This window comes from Tyto alba, unplaced genomic scaffold, assembly GCF_018691265.1.
Source record: "Tyto alba isolate M040663 unplaced genomic scaffold, T.alba_DEE_v4.0 Super-Scaffold_20000042, whole genome shotgun sequence".
Classification (NCBI taxonomy): Eukaryota; Metazoa; Chordata; class Aves; order Strigiformes; family Tytonidae; genus Tyto; species Tyto alba.
Window position 1 is genome coordinate 9,627,634 of NW_024881293.1, and position 17,845 is coordinate 9,645,478.

The 17,845-nt window shown below is 48.4% G+C and overlaps 1 protein-coding gene across 9 annotated transcripts in view; it reads right to left on the minus strand.

Moving 5' to 3' along the window:
• CELF5 (CUGBP Elav-like family member 5) overlaps nt 1-17,600 on the minus strand; it is a 41,860-nt gene extending 24,260 nt beyond the window's left edge. For all 9 annotated transcript variants that reach the window (XM_042794792.1, XM_042794788.1, XM_042794789.1 and 6 more), the window contains exons 1-2: nt 17,227-17,600; nt 9,886-9,968 (exon numbers count right to left, since the gene is read on the minus strand). In XM_042794792.1, the coding sequence (XP_042650726.1) occupies nt 9,886-9,968; nt 17,227-17,509 (366 nt within the window). In that variant the 5' untranslated portion in view covers nt 17,510-17,600. The remainder of the gene's footprint in view (nt 1-9,885; nt 9,969-17,226) is intronic.
• Between the last annotated feature and the right edge of the window lie 245 nt (nt 17,601-17,845).

Genomic DNA, 17,845 nt, shown 5'->3' on the forward strand with positions numbered 1-17,845 from the left:
ACAGGTCTCAGACAAATTGCTCTGTCCCCTACACAAACCCAATGCACAGAAAGGATGGTCAAGCTTTACCCCTTCCATTTGAGGGAGAGAGTAACAGGACAGCAGGGCATGCTTCTGGCTTGAACAGCAAACTCTGGAAGTACAAATTCTTCTGGCCTCCAGTCATCATCGCAGGCTGCACAGTTATCAGAGAACACACCTGACTAAGCAAGCCATATTTGTACATGCCCAGCTGGGCCCAGAATCCAACAGTCAGGATGTGCCTGCCTTAAATTCCAAGTGACAAGTAAATGCACGTGCACAGAAGATGAACATGCACACAAGAACACAAACATATGTGAACACACATGCAGCATGGAGAACTTCAGCAAACAATTTATGAGTCTGTGCCTGCCTCACTAGCTGAGCGTTATTTTCCTCATTAAATTACTCAGCTCAGTGTTATTATTCTCCATTTCTGAAGAATATCACATTAACATTTAGCATATGCTGTCAGGCTACTACAGGCCAAATGTTCCCCACCCCTGCACTTCGCAGTCCTCCTTACCTGTTGCTAATGACAGACTAAGAGCTGTCAGCTCCATGACCCACTGCACTCAAGAAACCTTCTGAAGCCATATCTACCCTCCTGTCTGGATGCACACCTTCCCTTTCCAAACACAGCCATGCTTACCCTCCACAGCTCTCACAGATGTTTCTCTCTGCATCACTCTCCTCCTCACAAGCACACAGCCCTTGTTAGCTTGCTTTCTTTGAGGTTACTGGTGGGAAGCAACTGGCCAGCCTGATGGGGGCACGAAGCTATACTGACCACTAGAGTCTTACATGCTACAAAGCACAGCAGTCACATTTCTGGCATAGCTCTCAGGGAGCAATGGGGAGACAGCTGGAGGTAAGAGTCACTGCAACCCAGAGGAGCCCTGAGGTTTCTAGAGAAGGCAGAGGTGAGAAGCCTTGCTGGCAAGTGTCTATTACATCCCACACCATCCACAGCATCTGGTCAGCACAGGGAACTGTACTTTTCTTGAGCCTCCTCCCTGATTTCAAGGAAATGCTCCCCCACCCTTGTAGCAATCTTGAAATCAAGGATATAAGCAAAATTCCTGGCCCTGATAAAGTCAGAGGAAGCTTTGCTGTTGGTTTCACCAAGGCCAAAATGTACCATTTTTCTCACCACACCCCAAAACAACCCTTCTGGAGGTGAACTAGCTCCCCACATTTACATCAAAGACCAGCATAAGCTGTCATTTCAGCAATCCAGTAGCCATGTTTTCCAAGGAAGAGCAGTGACCCCCTAGCTCTTGCTTCCTCAGCTTTCAAACTGCAAAAGCTGGATGGAGGGAGAATTCCCCCTGAGACAGCAGGGCAAGCCTCTCTATTAATTAGGAGTAAGTGATGTAAAATAGCCCCTCAGGTGCAAAGCAGGGGAACCTCATAGTGTTAAGAGGGTGAGAGGCAGAGAGCATGAAACAACCCAGACTGTCTCCTCTGGGACATCAGAAACCAAAAGGCATCCGAGGCCATTGGCAGAATTAGGTCCTGGGCTCTCAGGCTTTGCAAATTGTGGGCTGGTCCTCTTCTGGCCAGTTAAAAATACTCTGCCTGAGTGATCACAACCATTTCTAGCTGTGCAGAGCACATAAATCTAAATGCCGATTTGCTCATTTGGATTCTGTTTCTGGTTGGGAATGCAAGCAGTGATGGATTGGTGCCAGTCTCAGTGCTCAAGTCTCCTGCTTGCACCTTTCCACTGACATTTCAGTGTACCTCAGTCCTGTCCAGAAGAACCATCCTCCCCTGAGAAAGGGGAGCTGTCTTGCACAGAAACATGAGCAACATTAGCACCAAGCACCATTCCACCACCGCTCTAAAGGCTGCTTATGAATTCACCCCATTCAATCCCATTATGAAAGAGACAAGGATAATTATGAGTACTGTGTTTCAGGTGGAGGAATCAAGGCACATGATGATGAATGTCATGCAGGAATTCTGTGGCAGAAGCAGGATGCAAAGTCAAGTTCAAACCACACAGCTCCTGTCTGCATGTCTGAGGCTCTCTTTTTGCATGAGCAAGGAAGACTGTTGAAAGACTTCACCCAACTTCTTTATGTCACCAAGAAGAAGACTCAAACTCCAAATTCTTTCACAAGTTTCTTTGGGAGGTATTTACCCTACCCCCAGCACAGAGGGCAAATCAGGCAGAACAGGGAAGTTATCCCCCATTTCCCACCAAAGATGAGCACATGCAGGAATAAGCAAGCAGTCATCCAAGCAGCACAGGGGCCACAACACATATGGACTGGCTGCTTTGTCTCTTGGATTCTCTGCTGCACTGTGTTCCTTCTCCCTTAACACAGTCAGACTTGTTCCCACTGTAGTTTGTACTGCTCCGGGAGGAAGGCAAGCAACTTACTGCCATGACTCAGAAAGCTTCCCGATCTCCCTGGTATCTCTATGGAAGTGACAGCACCATTATTGTGCATTAACATCAGACAACCAGCAGGGAGGCTAGCCCAACATACCAATTACAGCCCCTATCATGTACATGACTGTTTGGCGGACACATTTAAGTGCAGTCTCTCAGGACTCCATGGTCAGTGTGTCCTCATAGGGCTCCTTCCTTGATGTTTCAGTGCACCACAGGGCACTGCATCAAGGACCTTAGACAATCTTCCCTGTTGCCCTGATCTCTTCTTGTCACTTGTGACCTACTGGAGGTCAAAGGAGCTTTTAGGTGAGAAGAGGAAAGTGCCAGCTTTCTCAGATCCTTTTCTAGAGGTGCTAGGACAACAAGTTTCCCCCAGAGGCAACTGGAAGAAAAATCCCGAGCCAAATTCAGGCAAGTACCTTTCTGGTTTCAAGGAAGCTTTTCAGCAGTGTAAAGAATAGCAGTATTTGGCCCCAAACTTCCTCCTCCTCCTCCCCACTCTTGCAAGACAGGGCTGATGGAACTGAAAATCCCAAAAGCTCTTCTAGCAAGTATGTCAAAACCACAAGAGATCATTCTGGCCACCAGAAAGCCATGGGCCTGAAAAGCCAAGCACAGCTTGGTGCTCAGGTCCATAGCCGTGTGCCAGTTGCAGGATCTTGCTTCAGCAGAGACAGGGTCTTGTCATCTTCAACTTGCCCAAGGAGGCCCTAATCACAGGACCTGCTCCCAGTTCAAAGTAAGGTAGAAAGTGCTTAGCAGGCTTACGATGCTATGAAATGGGTCACCGTGTTACTCTAAGCAAGTGCAAGAAAGCTGCAGAGGGGAAAGCTGGGAGCACTGCCACACTCACCTGGCTTTCATCTTTCTGTCAGGCTGTTTGGAGAAGACATCCAACATCCATCTTCCCACGTTCAGTGGTGCACCACTGACCCTGCTTCACTGGACATCTGGTCCACTGAACACACTCAGGTGCTTCTCCATGCACAAGTGGGAGCCTCCGAGTACCTCAGCAAACTGGCAAAGGGCAGAACAAGGGGCACAGGAGGCCTTGGCCAACAGACACAGACAGGTCTACAGAAAGCTTGCACAGGCCTCTTATGAACGTGCTGGAAGGTTAACATGCTGTGGTTGGTCTGGGCCTGACAGCTGCAGGTACTGGCAGTTCTTCAATGCAGCCATGCCTCCGCTCTTGCCCCCCCTCCCCCCCCCCCCCGGCAGGTTCATTACAGTGGCTGGGGAAAGAGGTCTCTGCTAATTTAACACACTTTGGTGGCTGCAAACAGGACCAAGCAGACAGCAGCAGGGACCTTCCACCCCGGCTGCTGCACACAGGCAGAGTGCACCAGTTCCCATGGCAACCATCACAGGTCCAAGCAGTGCAAAGCCTCCTGCAATAACAACGTGCCTATGAGAAAATCCACTGAAAATGGGCCCACTTTCCAGTGCTGCCATAAGAACCCCCTGAGCCATCTCTTTTCTGGGCTCAACAACAAAAGTTATGGCTGATATTAGTTGAACTATTTCAGTTTGCAGGTGCTCACAGACTGAAAGAGAGGCCCAGAGTGATTGCAGGAATCTCCCTGGAGATATTCAAAACTCAGGTGGAGAAGGTCCTCAGTGATCTGATGTAGTTAGCCCTGCTCTGAGTTGGGTTTGACCAGAGACCCCAGAAGTCTCTTCCAACATAAATTATTTTGTGATTCTATACCCAGATACACAAACACTTGTGTGCATGCACACATACGAAATGACCCTGAGGAGATGGGAATGAAGAGTCACGCTCAGGAGCGTGGGTGTCTTTGCAAAGATGAATGTCTGTGTGGGCTGGTGCGCAGGTGTGTGTATGTGTGTGTCTTCACGAGCACAGGTGAGCTCACCAGGAAACATGACAGCTCTGGGAGACAAAAGTCTAAACTCTGTGCTACAAGGAGATGTGAGTGCCCAGTTGTGCAAAGGGCAGCAAGTTCTAGGAAGAAAGGGAGGCCCCTTGTGCATAGGACAGAGCCTGCATGTGTGCATTTGGTCAGCATGTGGGAACGGATGCTAATATTTAATTTCATGATCCTTCCAATTCCTTGGGCAGCAGGAGCCAATGTTTGCCTTGGCAGCTTGTTCTTCCCTTGCCTCTTCAGGGTATGTATTTCGTAGGGCTGCTGCCTTGCCTCACTGCTAGTTCTCAGCCCCTTAAGCCAAACCCCCACCAGCACAAGCATCTGCAATTCTTTCTGCAGCGAACAGGCACTTCTGTTGCTCCTTGCCCAGGGGCTGCTTTAGCCCAAGTTCATGTCCTGGTGCTGCTGCCATTTCAATGAGACAGCTTTGACATGCTCTCAGTATTGCTACCTTCTACTGATAATGTTGCATGGCTCTCATGTATTTGCTGATATTTTCTATCAAACCTTCAGGATGGACACAGGAAAAACCTCTCCACCCTGCCCTGCCCAAAGGTTCAAACTGCAGAGGCCACCTCAGAGATCAACGACTGGAGTCTAGCTTCAGCCCCCAACCAAATGTTCATGCCCCCTACTCCACTCACCAGAGTGTTCTCCCAGCTTTGCCAGCTGCAATATCCTGTAATGTTCACATGAAGAAACTCAGAAATACTGGTCCGGGCTGGCTTCACACCAGTACTTGTACAAAAGAGAGGGGAGAATGAGATGCTTTGACCTCTACCAAAACCCTTCCAGTCATCTGCGTTCCCTTATATCATCATGGGCTGTGGACCCTGACAGATGGCCCATGGTGAGCCCTTGCTCCTGGAAGCACAGGAGACAGCTTGCCTACAGGGATGCCCTCTGCTCAGGCTCTGCTGGGTCTCTGCATTAATCCTTGTGCCCAACCATCTGAGTTAGTGCTGCAGCATCTCAACCCCTGGTGCGTTCCCAGAGTCTCTCTCTGCTCTAATGCTGCTGCTCTCTGTAATTTTCCATTCCTGTGTCCCTGCGTTCCCACTGCATCCATGAGTTCTCCCCCTGATGTAGCCACATTTCAGTACCCCCATCACTGCTCTTAAACTGCCCATATTCCCAGCTTGGATCAATACCAATTTCTGCCACTTACTTGCCTATCTTTCAGCAAGCCCTTCTTTGTTCTGCATAGAAATAAAACTGTAACTGTACCTTGCCAGAAGAATTACTTTTTTAAACCTCCCCCCTTCACTTCCTCCCTCTATTCTTCTTCCCCTTCTTCTTCAGGAGCAATTTTATGTAATTTGCAACTGTCTGGCTGCAAATGAAAAGAGACACAAAGCGTTTCTGCGAAATATTGAAAAGCTGGCTGCTTTTCCCTCAAATTTCACTTAGCGAGAGGCTTTAACTTGGTGTGTGATCACTGCGTGTCATTAATAACCTCTCCAATTCCTTTCAGAACTCAGCAAAGTGAAGGCACAATCACGAATCAAAGGCATGGGTTATTGAGATATAATACTGTTTCACTGAGCCAGGGAGGAATGTGCCAGGGAGCAGGGAGAAGGTGAAACGCTGCACTGCTAGGCTGGCTGGCAACGAAAGAGGACACTAGATTCAGAAACAAGTGTAAGGACTTGATTCCCTCTCTGCTTTTCATAGCCAAAGATTTTGCCTCTGTTCAGCCTCCATGGGTTGTGTGCCTTTCCCCAAGCCCTGTGGACTCAGGCCACAAAGGGAGCTGGTTTCTATTTTGTTCCTCAGGCAGATCTGTCTCCATCTCTGTTGAGTCTTTGGAGCCCATCAAACTGCTTCACTGGGACTGAGTTGGACGTAACTGTGCAGCTCCCCAGCCTTTCTTCAGGGAGCAAAACTGGGGAACATGGATCTTTGCACATGCAGGACACAAAAAGTACTGTGCAGAGCACAGAGTAGGAGTGTGTCAGGCTGGCTAGGAGGTGGTGCTGGGCAGAGAGCTGGCCACGATGCTGGCACTGTCTACATACCACACAGCATGTGCCACTGTCAGCAAGGTGTGATATGCTTCCTGCTTGTTATGTATACAGATCAGGGTGATGGGCAAACCTGTCTTACTGTGTGCCAGCGCTCTGGCTGTGCTGAGGTTCACAGGTTGTGGTCCACATCTGTAGGCCCACACCACAATGTGTGGAAACAGGCTCCGTACCCACACAGCCACAAGGCAGGGTATTCTTCCTGCCCACCCCGGATGACAGCAAGGACGTACACATTTGGCATCCTTTTAAGCCCTTAGCAAGCCTGGGTGATCAGACACTTCTGCTAATTCACTGAGAATGCACTTTACCTCTCTGTTCTAGCAAGCTCCATCCTTCCTCCCCCAAAGGAAGACTCATGCATTTGTTACTTCCCAACTGCACTGATAGCAATTCATCAGCTCTGAAAGCTGGTAAGCTTTTTAGATAATACAATATACAGCTGACAGTCTTCTTTCTTTACACCCTGAGCACACGAGCCCTTAGAAAAGGGTGTGAAAGCCAAAAATCTGTCTACCTCCAGAAAAAGATGCTAAGCCTTACTGACAAAAAAATAAGCTTTTCTGAGTTTAAATTCTATTTAGCTACCATACATCCAACAGCTCTCAATCTAAAAATAAACAGGAATTTTAGTCTTCCAAAAAGAGAACTTGCCAGAAATGCCATAAAACCAAACAGAGACTATGGTGATTCCTATTGACTTAGGTGGAAAACCTACAATATAAATATAAAACCTCAGGAAAGCTACACTGCAGGTATGGCCTTGCAGGAACAACGTGGCAGCATTCTGAGATGGGCTGACATCACTAGCGTCAGACCCGAAGGGCCTAAGTAATACCTCTGTGGACACACACCTACCCAGTAGCGCTGCTCCAGCTGCCTGATCACAGCCTAAGGACCTATCAGAAATTGTATCAAAGCTTTTCCTTAAGTCTGTCCTTACCAAACTCTCAGACTAGACTAAGAAATCCATTTGCCTCTATTCAGGTTTATGAACTGTTGAGATCAACCACTAGTCTCTGCACCGAGACCAACAAAGGAAGGTACTTGGGTACTTGTGGCATCTGTGGTTGCTTTGCAATACAATGTCAAGTGTAGGATTACCAACTAAATCCTTTCCATGCCAGTTTGATCCCTTGCTGTCTCTAAACATGCTGATGCTTGCTCATGCATATGGATGTCAGTTTGCGTCACCCTCCACTGATGACATACACTCTTAAAATGTCTTCCTGCTACTGCTATGTGCAATAAAGAGATAGTAAATGTGTAAAATGAACAACAACAACAAAAAAAAATTGCTTGTTTACCAGACTATGGCCCATTTACTGAAATCCCAGCAGCGTGGTCTAGTACATTCTGTTCTGTCCTACGCTAGGGTCTTCATTATATTTCTGGTGAGAGGCTTTGCCACAGAGTTCATCAGAAGATGATCTAGATGTGAATGCACAGAGATGAAATTTCACGGCCTTGCTCCCAAAATAGGGAAACAATCAGTTACCTAGCATTCCTGCCTGATACTCATTTCCAGAGTATTCTCTGTGATCAGTTGGGTCAGTGGGCTGGGTAATACTATACAGACACAAGCAAATCAGGCTAAGAAAATGGGGCTGAAAGCTACCTCAGGCCACTCAGCACACATCCATGCCAATACCAACTCTATGCACATTGGGATGGAGGTCTGTTCTGTTCTGGTAGTAACCATCTCTAAATGACCACCAAAATGACCAAGGAGAGAGAATCACACCATCTTGGTCATTGAGGGACTTTCCAAAAAAGAAACTAAATGTGATGAAGTGGTGTATTGCCAGTCTGAAAACATACAGTTCCAAATGCAGCAGAGCTCATCTTTATCTTAATCCTGAAGCTTAATTACACCACATTGCTCATTAACTGTCTCCAGACAAACATGTTTGAAAGTATTCAGCTAGCACAGATTTCTTACTGTTCCCAAGCAATTTCTTACACCTCCCTTAACATAAAAAGCCTTTAAATCACTACACCACAGATAAATTGCTGCTTTAAATACTACATTCAGCACTCTATAACCACCGAGAGCACAATCAGTAGAGAACATAGTGAAGCATGCAACAAATTCCCAGTGTAGAACTGCGGCAAAATTGAGATTGCCTTGAATCCACCAAGCCTCAAATGAATAACCTCTCAGAGTCCCCCTGCAGGTACTAGGTAGAGACATGTCTGTCTTCTCCACTGTGTTACAGTACTGTACCATGACTCATCACAACTGCTTCTCCATCCTTTGACTTTTTCTTACAAACTCTGTCAATTCTGCCCTGGACCAACACACACAGATTACATTGCTTTAGCCTGAAAGGCTGACCTTTTCCCTTCACACAAAATTAACTAAAACAGTATTTGAGCACCTGGTTATCTGCACTCTTACCCCTTGCTGCCCTGAGAGAACCTGAAACAGTAAAGATCATATTAAGTGGTAATTGTTACATGCATTTTTCAGCCCTCAAATGCCAACACAGGCCCATACAAAAAGGGAGCACAAGTAAATAAATATGGAAAAGGATGCGTGCATGTAGAGGTCTTGAGGGGAGCTGAGAGGTGAGGGAAGCTATTTGGACCTGTATGGGTTAAAGAGGAAATGTTATGGTTAAGAATTCCTAACACCTCTCCAGAGATCCTTGGTTTACATTAATTATTCTGTTGCCTGGAGCACTCAGGGCCTCCTGTGAGCTTCTGTCTATAAGTACTCAGCTCCTCCACCTACTCACCTACAAACAAATCCTTCCAACATGTGAGACAACCCCTCCGCACAGCAAGGGAACTGCCCAGTCAAAGCTCTCAAATCATACCAAAATGGGAGTGGCAACAATTCAGAACTCCTTTCAGCTCATCAGCAGGTCCCAGGGAGGCAGAGGACTTCCCTGCAAGGAGGGACCTGTTCCACAATGCCTAGCCTCCTGAGGTCTCTACTGCACTTTGTTCCCAATACCAGCTGTGGAGAGAGCAGGACCCAGGAACAGACCCATAGCTAGTTCAGCAGTTTTAGTCTCACCTATATAACCCATTTCCCTTCTAAACAATGGGATGCAGCAAATGGGCTTGGGTTTTTTTCTGAGAAGCTGATCCAACTCAGCCACTGCACTAGAAGTCATTTTGGGTCCTGCACAGACCCACGCAACAAATTGTCCAGACACTCTGGAAGTCAACGGCAGACTAGGAGTGGATGCTGACCCCACACACTTCACCCAAAAGCCCACAGCTCCCTAGTAATAGGGACAGATAGCTGAAGATGTCATGTCACACCACAGAGACCAAAGAGGAGCACAGAAATAGGCTTGGCTGGAGTTACATGGGGCAGCCTTGGCAAAGTGGAGAAAAGAGCAGCAGCTCTGTGAAGAACAGCACTGTGCTTTGGCTCACACACCCCTGTTGTAACCAAACCACATTTCTCTTTCACAAGGAGGAAAATTAATCTAAGCCACTTCTCACCCTCACTGCCTCTACTGACAATACCCCATTTGCTTGCCCATGGCATGAGCTCCAGGCACAATTCACTGGGACTTACCCCTGGCAAAGTCTTCTGTTCGTGCAGTGCTGTCTGGGCTTTGATGGCAGAATCTCTGGCACAGTATGTGAGGAACGCACAACCTGCAGTGGATACAGCAAGTGTCAAGTTAAGACATGCAGTTGCAGATGCACATCAACACAATGTTCCTCTTTGGACACAGCAGGTGAGTGTAGGACAAGAACTACAAATGCTGCCCTGTTTCATCAAACCTCCATCCCAACATTTCTGCTGAGGTACAGAAGAAAGAACAGCCCTTGTGTGAGACCTGACTTTTTTTACAGGGCAGGGGGTGGGGAGGGAGGGCAGAGAGAAAGGCTTGCTAATTAAAGGTGCAAATGTTATGTAATTTGGATGTGTTGAAGACTCTAGTGAAAAAGACAAAGAAACAACATTAAAGGACTTGCAGGCCCCATCCAAGGTCTCTTGAACTCATGGAAAAGGGCCCTAGTGAATCAACTAGGTTTGAAACAGGTGTTGAACAAGGTGAGAAACAACAGGAAAGCAAAATGCAAGCTAACTTGCCTGTGGGAGAAACAGCCCAAAACAGAAGGATCAGAGGAGATGCAAGGACCAGTATGATTACTGATTTAAAAAGGAAAAAAAAAAAAAAAAAACACACACACACACAAGAAAAGAGGAAAAGCATCTGGGAGTTTAGGCTCATATGAAAGCTCCATGATCCAGATTCATGGAATCATGGAAAGCTACAGGAGAGGCCTAGCTTTCTGTGCCATACATACATCCATACAATGTACACAACACAAACAAATATACATATGCATGACAAGGGAAATACAGAGAACAGCGAAGCATAATACATTCTGTGAGAGCCAACTTAGAAGCAAGATAGAAAGAACACAGAAAGGGCCAGATCCTGACATTCTTAGTCAAGATTTGACTCAACGTCTTGGCCTAACACTGAAGCCAAGGGAGGAATTGTAGCCCTTCCAGGAAAAAGAGGGATCATCTCTGGGTGCTCTGATACTAAGAATAATCAAATGAAACTAAGCAAAGGAAAAATTTGGCTGGTTATCAATAAGCATTTCCTAGCAGAAAGAGATTTAGTAGACTGTGGAATGATCTTCCCAGGGAAGTGCCTGGAGCTCCATCACTTGAGTTGTTTCAGATGAGGATAGGCAAAGCACTGGAGAAGAAACTGAAACATCAGAATGCATCTGACTCCCTCAGGTATCCCCCTCCTATTTGCAGTGGCATTTCACATCCTAAGCAAAGGGAGGACATGTCCCTTCAGCTTGTTGCTAAATGTCCATGTCTATATTACTGTGCTGGGGCTGCAGATGCATTGTTATGGCACAAACAGAGGCCCTTTCTTTTGTCCCCACCTTCTTGTGCCTGGCTTTGGGTACTCCAAAGCCACTTCAGCTCTCCATGGATCCAAAGGTGGATACAGGACAGGGACTGTCTGGGTTTCTCCCCTCCATCCCAAAGTGACTGCATGGTACACAACACTTTTAGGTCATGCAGAAGCCAGCTGCTCAGGACAATCCCAACTCATGGCATTATGCTGTCCTTCCATCCTAACTCCAGTAAGTCGCTGCAGCTAGGCAAATCACATCTGTTCTTACAGCTCTTGCTAGGGGAAAAAAACTCTCCACAAACAGCACACAAGTATTAGATATCTCTAACAGGTAATTAAAGCTCCTTATTGCCCAGGTTTTGAACTGAGAATGCTGTACCAAGGCCAGATGGGGATCACCAAATAATTTAACAAATGCAGTGAGGCCAGTAAGCATGCAGGTAACCTTCACTTCTCACGGCAAAAGCAACTAGCTCTACTGGGTGGGTGGGAGGAAGCACCTCTTTGCTTTCGCTCTCCCCTCACAGATGCTGTGATGTCAAGCATCAGGAAAAGCCCCAAAAGCACCTGTATAACCAGAGACCCTAAACCCTATTTCTAACAGATTTAGAGGCCTGGTCACCAAAGTCCCAAAGACAGATGCTTGCCTGATTCCACCTGCTGCTCCAGTTTGCTACTTTGCAAGTCACACAGGATCTATTCTAAGAGAATTGGAGTCAAGTTTAGCACACAAAACTCTGAAGTCAGGAGTTGGGAATAAGGACATTATTCCACTGAGAGCTTCAATGCATTGGTACCAAGTCCGCATGCAATGAAGACACCATCCTTGCCTCAGAAGAATTAGCCATCAAACCTAAGAAAACTAAGACTAGGAGAGGAGTAAGTCTACATGAAACTACCTGCTGAATTAAACACTCAAACCCAGTCCGCTGAGTCACAATTCTAGTGCTCAGGAACATCAAAACTGAGGTAATTCACAGTGACAGTCTCAAAAACCTCAGCCCATGGGAGAACAATAATAAAATGAGGATTGGACAAAGGTGTACCATTTAGTGGGGATACATGAGAGACACTCCTCACACAGGGATAAAGAGTTATTTTGCAAGGTACTGTTATCATTCCAGATCAGGGATTTGTAAAGCCCAGCAACACCTACATTCAACAGCTCCAACCCAAAAAAGTGCCATGAATCTCCACCCTAGAGCCCTCTGGTCCTTCTCTTCCTTACAGCAAAGGCAGCCCAAAATACCATTTATCTTTCAGGTGCTCAGGTATCTGTACCAACGGGTAGCAGCCTCTGAAGACAGAAGTATCCTGCAGCCATGGAACCTGAAGACGCCTCACTCAAACTTCCTGCTTCACTCCCATGGCAATCCTTGCTGCTGGTCTGCTTTTCAAGTATATGGATATTTGCTCAACAGTAGCCAGCTTGTACTCCCTTCCTTCACTGTAGCTTGAAACAGCACTTGGGCAGCCTCTAACAACAGGCTGTGTCTAGGCTGGACTAGGACAAGAAAGCCTGTGGGTGCAAGACAGCCCTGTCCCCTGCTCCATCCCTGAGCTCTCCACGTCTCTAAGCTTTCAGGACATTCAGCTCATTCATTTCATCTAATTTCTGCTTCCCAAATGGCAGGAATCTGAGAGGCTGTACTGGCTACGGAAAGTAGGGAGCTAAAGCGGTCAGCTACTTCCTTTAGAAAACATGATTACAGTCCTCCACAGACAGATGTTTTGGAGGTAGGATGCAGGAGTCAATTCTATTCTCTCTGCAGTGTCTTGGTCAGAAATACAGAAAAGGGCTTTGCAGAAACACTACACTCTAAGCCTAATTGTGTAAAAAGTTATTTGGGAAAAAGAATCTTCCTTCCTAAAGAGACATTATTTCTTGTAAACTAACTCTTCAGCTGCTCCTCAGGATGCAGCAAGTGAAGCACCAGGCATTTTCCACAGCCTTCCTTTGTCCCCTGCCTTCACCCAGGTGCCTGAAGCTTACAGAAATACCAGTGGGTCATGGAAAGCCACATTTTCCCAGCTAGGAAGGGCTTCCATGCTGTGACAGGACCCTGCTTACCATGTCTTTCATGGGTTTTTCAGGCTGCTAAAACTTTGAGCCTGACAGTCACCCAGGGATCCACTCAACAGTGCAGAGATGTCCACAAAGGTGCAAAGGGACCCATCACTCTCACTACTTTTTCTCACTTTCACATTTCCTGCTTTAGTTAACAGCAAACTCAGGTCGACACGCTTATGCCCTTTTAGGCACTTCTAACACCAAGTCAGTTATGCCTGCTGAGACATGGTGTTAAAAAGTGCTGCCCTTGAAGGTCCCAAGCACCTGGCCAACCAGGTGGTGTTGATGATCCAGTCACAGAACAGGGAAGCATAACAGCACCCAGAGCACTGTCTACAAAATCAAGCCATTACAAGTCGTAAATGGGGGAACTTGGACCGGAGCTGCTGCTGGACAGCGAGAGCCATGACCCCGGACACCCCACCATCATCTGCTTCCTCTGAGGACTGAGTGACTCCTCTTCTGTATGATTTTTTTGAGTCTGGATTATGATTGTTATATTGATACAACAAACCATGTATTAAAATCTGACCCGATCTGCAAGGGTTCAAGGTGAAATCATAAGTTAAGTTGTATTACATTATAAACTCTGTATTATACTACTTATAGACTGTACTACAGTGATTCTGCTTGTAGAAATTCTGTGACATTCTAATCATAAATTCTGTGCTATACTAAAATTCTGTTAAGAAAATAAAGCTCTAAGTGTAACTATGACTTAGCGTCATCATCATTCTGACAAGGATCCCTAAAAGAATCTGTATGTCCCCTCGGTGTTGGGTGACACCACCCTACTCCCACTGATTCCAGGAAGGTTTCTAGCTCCCTGTAAGCAGAACCCAGACTAGTTCCACTTACAAGAGACTGCAGCAAAAAAAAAAAAAAAAAAAAAATATTCTGTGCCTGATCATCCCTACAAGCCACACACTGACTCTGGGATTTACAGTCCCTTCAGATCTTAAGCATTACTCCAGACATCAGCAGTCTAAAGCCCTGAGCAAGAAAAGGCTGTCAGTCTGCAGAAGAAAGCGGCTTCTAGATTCAGCTTAGCATTAGAAATCACATCAAATACTTCAGCAGGGGAAGCATGGAGTCAGCAGGGAGCTTATCTACAAGCCTGCAGAAGCTGAGTCAAAACTCAGCTGCCAGTGAGGTAAGTTAGGCTGATGTTGTTATTGCCTCCTTGACCTTTGGAAAAGCCACCCAATCTGTCCACACAATGTACACTTCTCCACACACCCTGTGAGAGGGCTGCTCCTGTCCCTGCAATTTGCCTGCAGAGTTGACAGTCATGGAAGAATTGCCTTCTGCCCAATCCTGGAACACAAGGCCAAAAATTTCCACTTGATTGTACCTGCTCGGTCTCTCCTGATCCATTCCAAAAGCCTGTTCAAACGCCTCTCTGCTCTTCCCATGAAAATATTAGCTTTAAGACAAACACTGCTATTAGCATGCAAATGTATCTGTGATTAACATAAATAGAAAAACTGCCTAATGAATAATATTAGGAGGCTGGAACAGTATCAACTACCAGTAGTCAGATTTCTGAGACATAAATAGTCAGGCACTAACAAAACCATTTTGTAAGGGTGCTCATGTTTCTAGCAGGCCTGTAAGATCCGCCACCTCCACTGAATTCATCAGTTCTCAGCAACTGTACAGGATGGTCCTAGCTAGCTCTTGGGCTCTTGGATTCTGCAGCCCAATTCACACCCTTCTGTCCCTGCCAGGCCTTTTCTACCCTTCCTTCCTCCTTGAGGGCAGAGGCAACTGCTCAGCTCCATGTCAAGCTGCAAGGAATTGTAAGAGGAGCTGCTGGGCTTTACCAGCAGTGCTGGCTTCTCACACAACTGCTTCTCCCCATTTAGAGAAAAAAAGGGAAAAAGCAGATGGAAGCTGCATGTGAGCTGTCAATCGGATCTCGTGGCAGATCAGGGACCATGGGGAGAGAAAACTGAATCTGCTGTTACAACTGCCCCAGAAAGATTATGGCTTCTGTATGGTGCAGGAATGAGGGGCTGTGAAGCCCTGGCCGGTTCCTGTGATAGTGCTTGAGGCCGCTGCACCTTCTGGGTCAGGTCTGGCACCCTCCAGATCTGCTGATGCTAATGGTAGCAGTGGTTCCTTGCCAGGTTGGCCTTCTTGCATGCAGCCTAAATCCCCACCACATCCTTGTGGAGGAATGACTTCTTTGGAGAGGTATACTGCCTATTCCCAAACCAGGCTGAGGGTCTACATATAAACCCATGCCACCAGGAAAGGAATCCCAATCTTTTGCTTTGTACAAAACAGAGGGGAGGGACAGGGAAGGGGGGATTGACAGAGGAAACTGAAGGTGTGTGGAAATGACTGTACAATCGCCACCACAAGACCCTACACATCTCAACAGCCTATTCAGGACAGAACAGAGCACCAACAACCCCTGACCAGCACCTGCATCCGCTCAAAAATATCAAAAACAGAGGGATATATTTATTTTGCTGCTGGAATCCTGCATTTATCAGCAAGCTGATGTCACACAGATCTGGCTAATACCAGTGCTGCCCCCTCTAATTTCCATATCTAAGTGGCAGATCCCTAGAATCTGTCCTCAGACCACATAGTCTATACTTAATATGTCAACTGAAATGAAATGTGCAATTGCCTCTTGCCTCAGGCCCATTCTCCTTCTCACTGCGTTTGAAACCTTGGCAACTCACTGTCAGATGGTAGTAGGTTTGGACTCGGTCCCTTGCACACAGAGCCACACAGGCACATGGCATTTTGGTTCTGAAGTCCCAACCAGACACACTTCTTCAGCTAAATTCAAGCCAGTCCAGCTCCCATAGGCTTCAATGAAGAAGTGTCTTCCTTTTGTGTTGGGGTTAGATTTGGCCTTTTGTTTGAAAATAAACTTATTTTTCTGTTGTCCCCTTCCCTCTCTGTTCAGTCTAGAACGGTTTAAGTTGCCACACTACTCAAATGTTTTCTTACCCTTCCTCCTAAATCTGAAATCAGAGGCTTCAGAACTGAATGCAACTCACGTTCCTTCCAGTGTGAACCGAGACATGACTCCACCAGGAACCGTTTTAGATCACAGAGGCCCAGACTGAGCACTGACAGCTTTCAAGGTACTTACTGTAGGTTCCCTGCAGGCTTGCTCTGTGTGTGCCAGGGAGTGGTGCTGCGATCACTCTCTGAGATCTCATAGCAAACAGCTCTGTGAATTCCCATTCATGGCTGAAGCTGTGGTGATCACAAGACCTCAAACACCTGGAGGTGGGCTAGAACCGCTCGACAGAAGAGAGCTGACATCCTGAATATGACTGCTTTTCAAAATACAGCTTTCAAATACAACAGTAAGTGCAGCTAAACAAGCCTCCTCAAACTTTTTTGCATCCACCAAAGGTCCTTTTTCATCTATCCCACGCTATCATCAAAAAGGCCCCGCATCTATCCCAAACGCCACGGGCAACACTAGATTTGAGGCCGATATTCTTTGTTACATGGATTTTAAAACTGTAGCGCCGTATCCCTGCCGGGGAGGATGGCTGGCCACTCACCGAGGGCTCCCGTCTCAGCCCTGGCTGCCACAGCAGCCTCAGCCTGCCCCACTCTGCACGTCGACGCCTTTGTCACAGCACCCCACGCACGGGCGCAAGGCCCCGGGCTACCAGCGGGGTGCCGGGGCCCGCGCAGGAGGGCTGCGCGGACACGGCCGGTCTCCGTGGGGCGCCGGTGCGGCGACGCCGAACCCCACCCGGGTCACGGTGCCGACCCCCGCCCGCGACGCAGACCCCTTCCCGGGCAGCGGATCAGGGGGCGCGAGCACCCCGCCGGGGGGTTGCAGAAGCAGCACGTCGCAGTGGGTCACGCATGGACCGACCCCGGGTGGGCAGGGGACGGTGGGACCCGCCGCCCTTTGTGCGCGCCCCAGGGAGCGGGCCGTGCCGTGCGGGGCCGGGCTCACCCTTGTGCATGCCGGTGTAGCGGTCCTTGAGCACGGTGAGCTCGTAGATCTTGCCGAACTGCTCGAAGAGCGGCTTGAGGTCCTTCTCCTCCAGGTTGCGCGGGATCTGCCCCACGAAGAGCTTGATGGCATCCAGATCCTTCATGCTGTCGGGCTGCGCGGGGGGCTCCGCGCCGCCGCTGCTGCTCATGGGGGAGGCTCGGCGCGGCGGGCGCGGCGGTTGCGGCGCTGGCGGGAGCGGCGGCGGCTGCCTCCTCGCCTCGCCCTCGGTGAGTCTGGCCATGCCCCGCGCCCGGCGCGGGCGGACGGGGGAGGCAGCGCGGCTGGGAACGGCCCCGCCGCCGGGAACGGCCCCGCCGCCGGGAACGGCCCCGCCGCCGCCGCCGCGCCACAAAGAGCCGCGCCGCAGCGCCCCCTGCGGGCCCGCCGGTGGCTGCGCGGGGCTCAAGGGAGGGAGGGGCCCCCCCGGGAGGCGCAAGGGGACCCCCGGGAGAGGGGGGGGCCCTCGGCGAGGGGAGGTACGGGGGCGCACGCAGCCACGGACGAGGAGGGGGGGGCAGCTGCGACCGCACCCGGAGGGCCGAGGAGGAGACAGAACGCCTGTCTTTGTCGGGCAAAA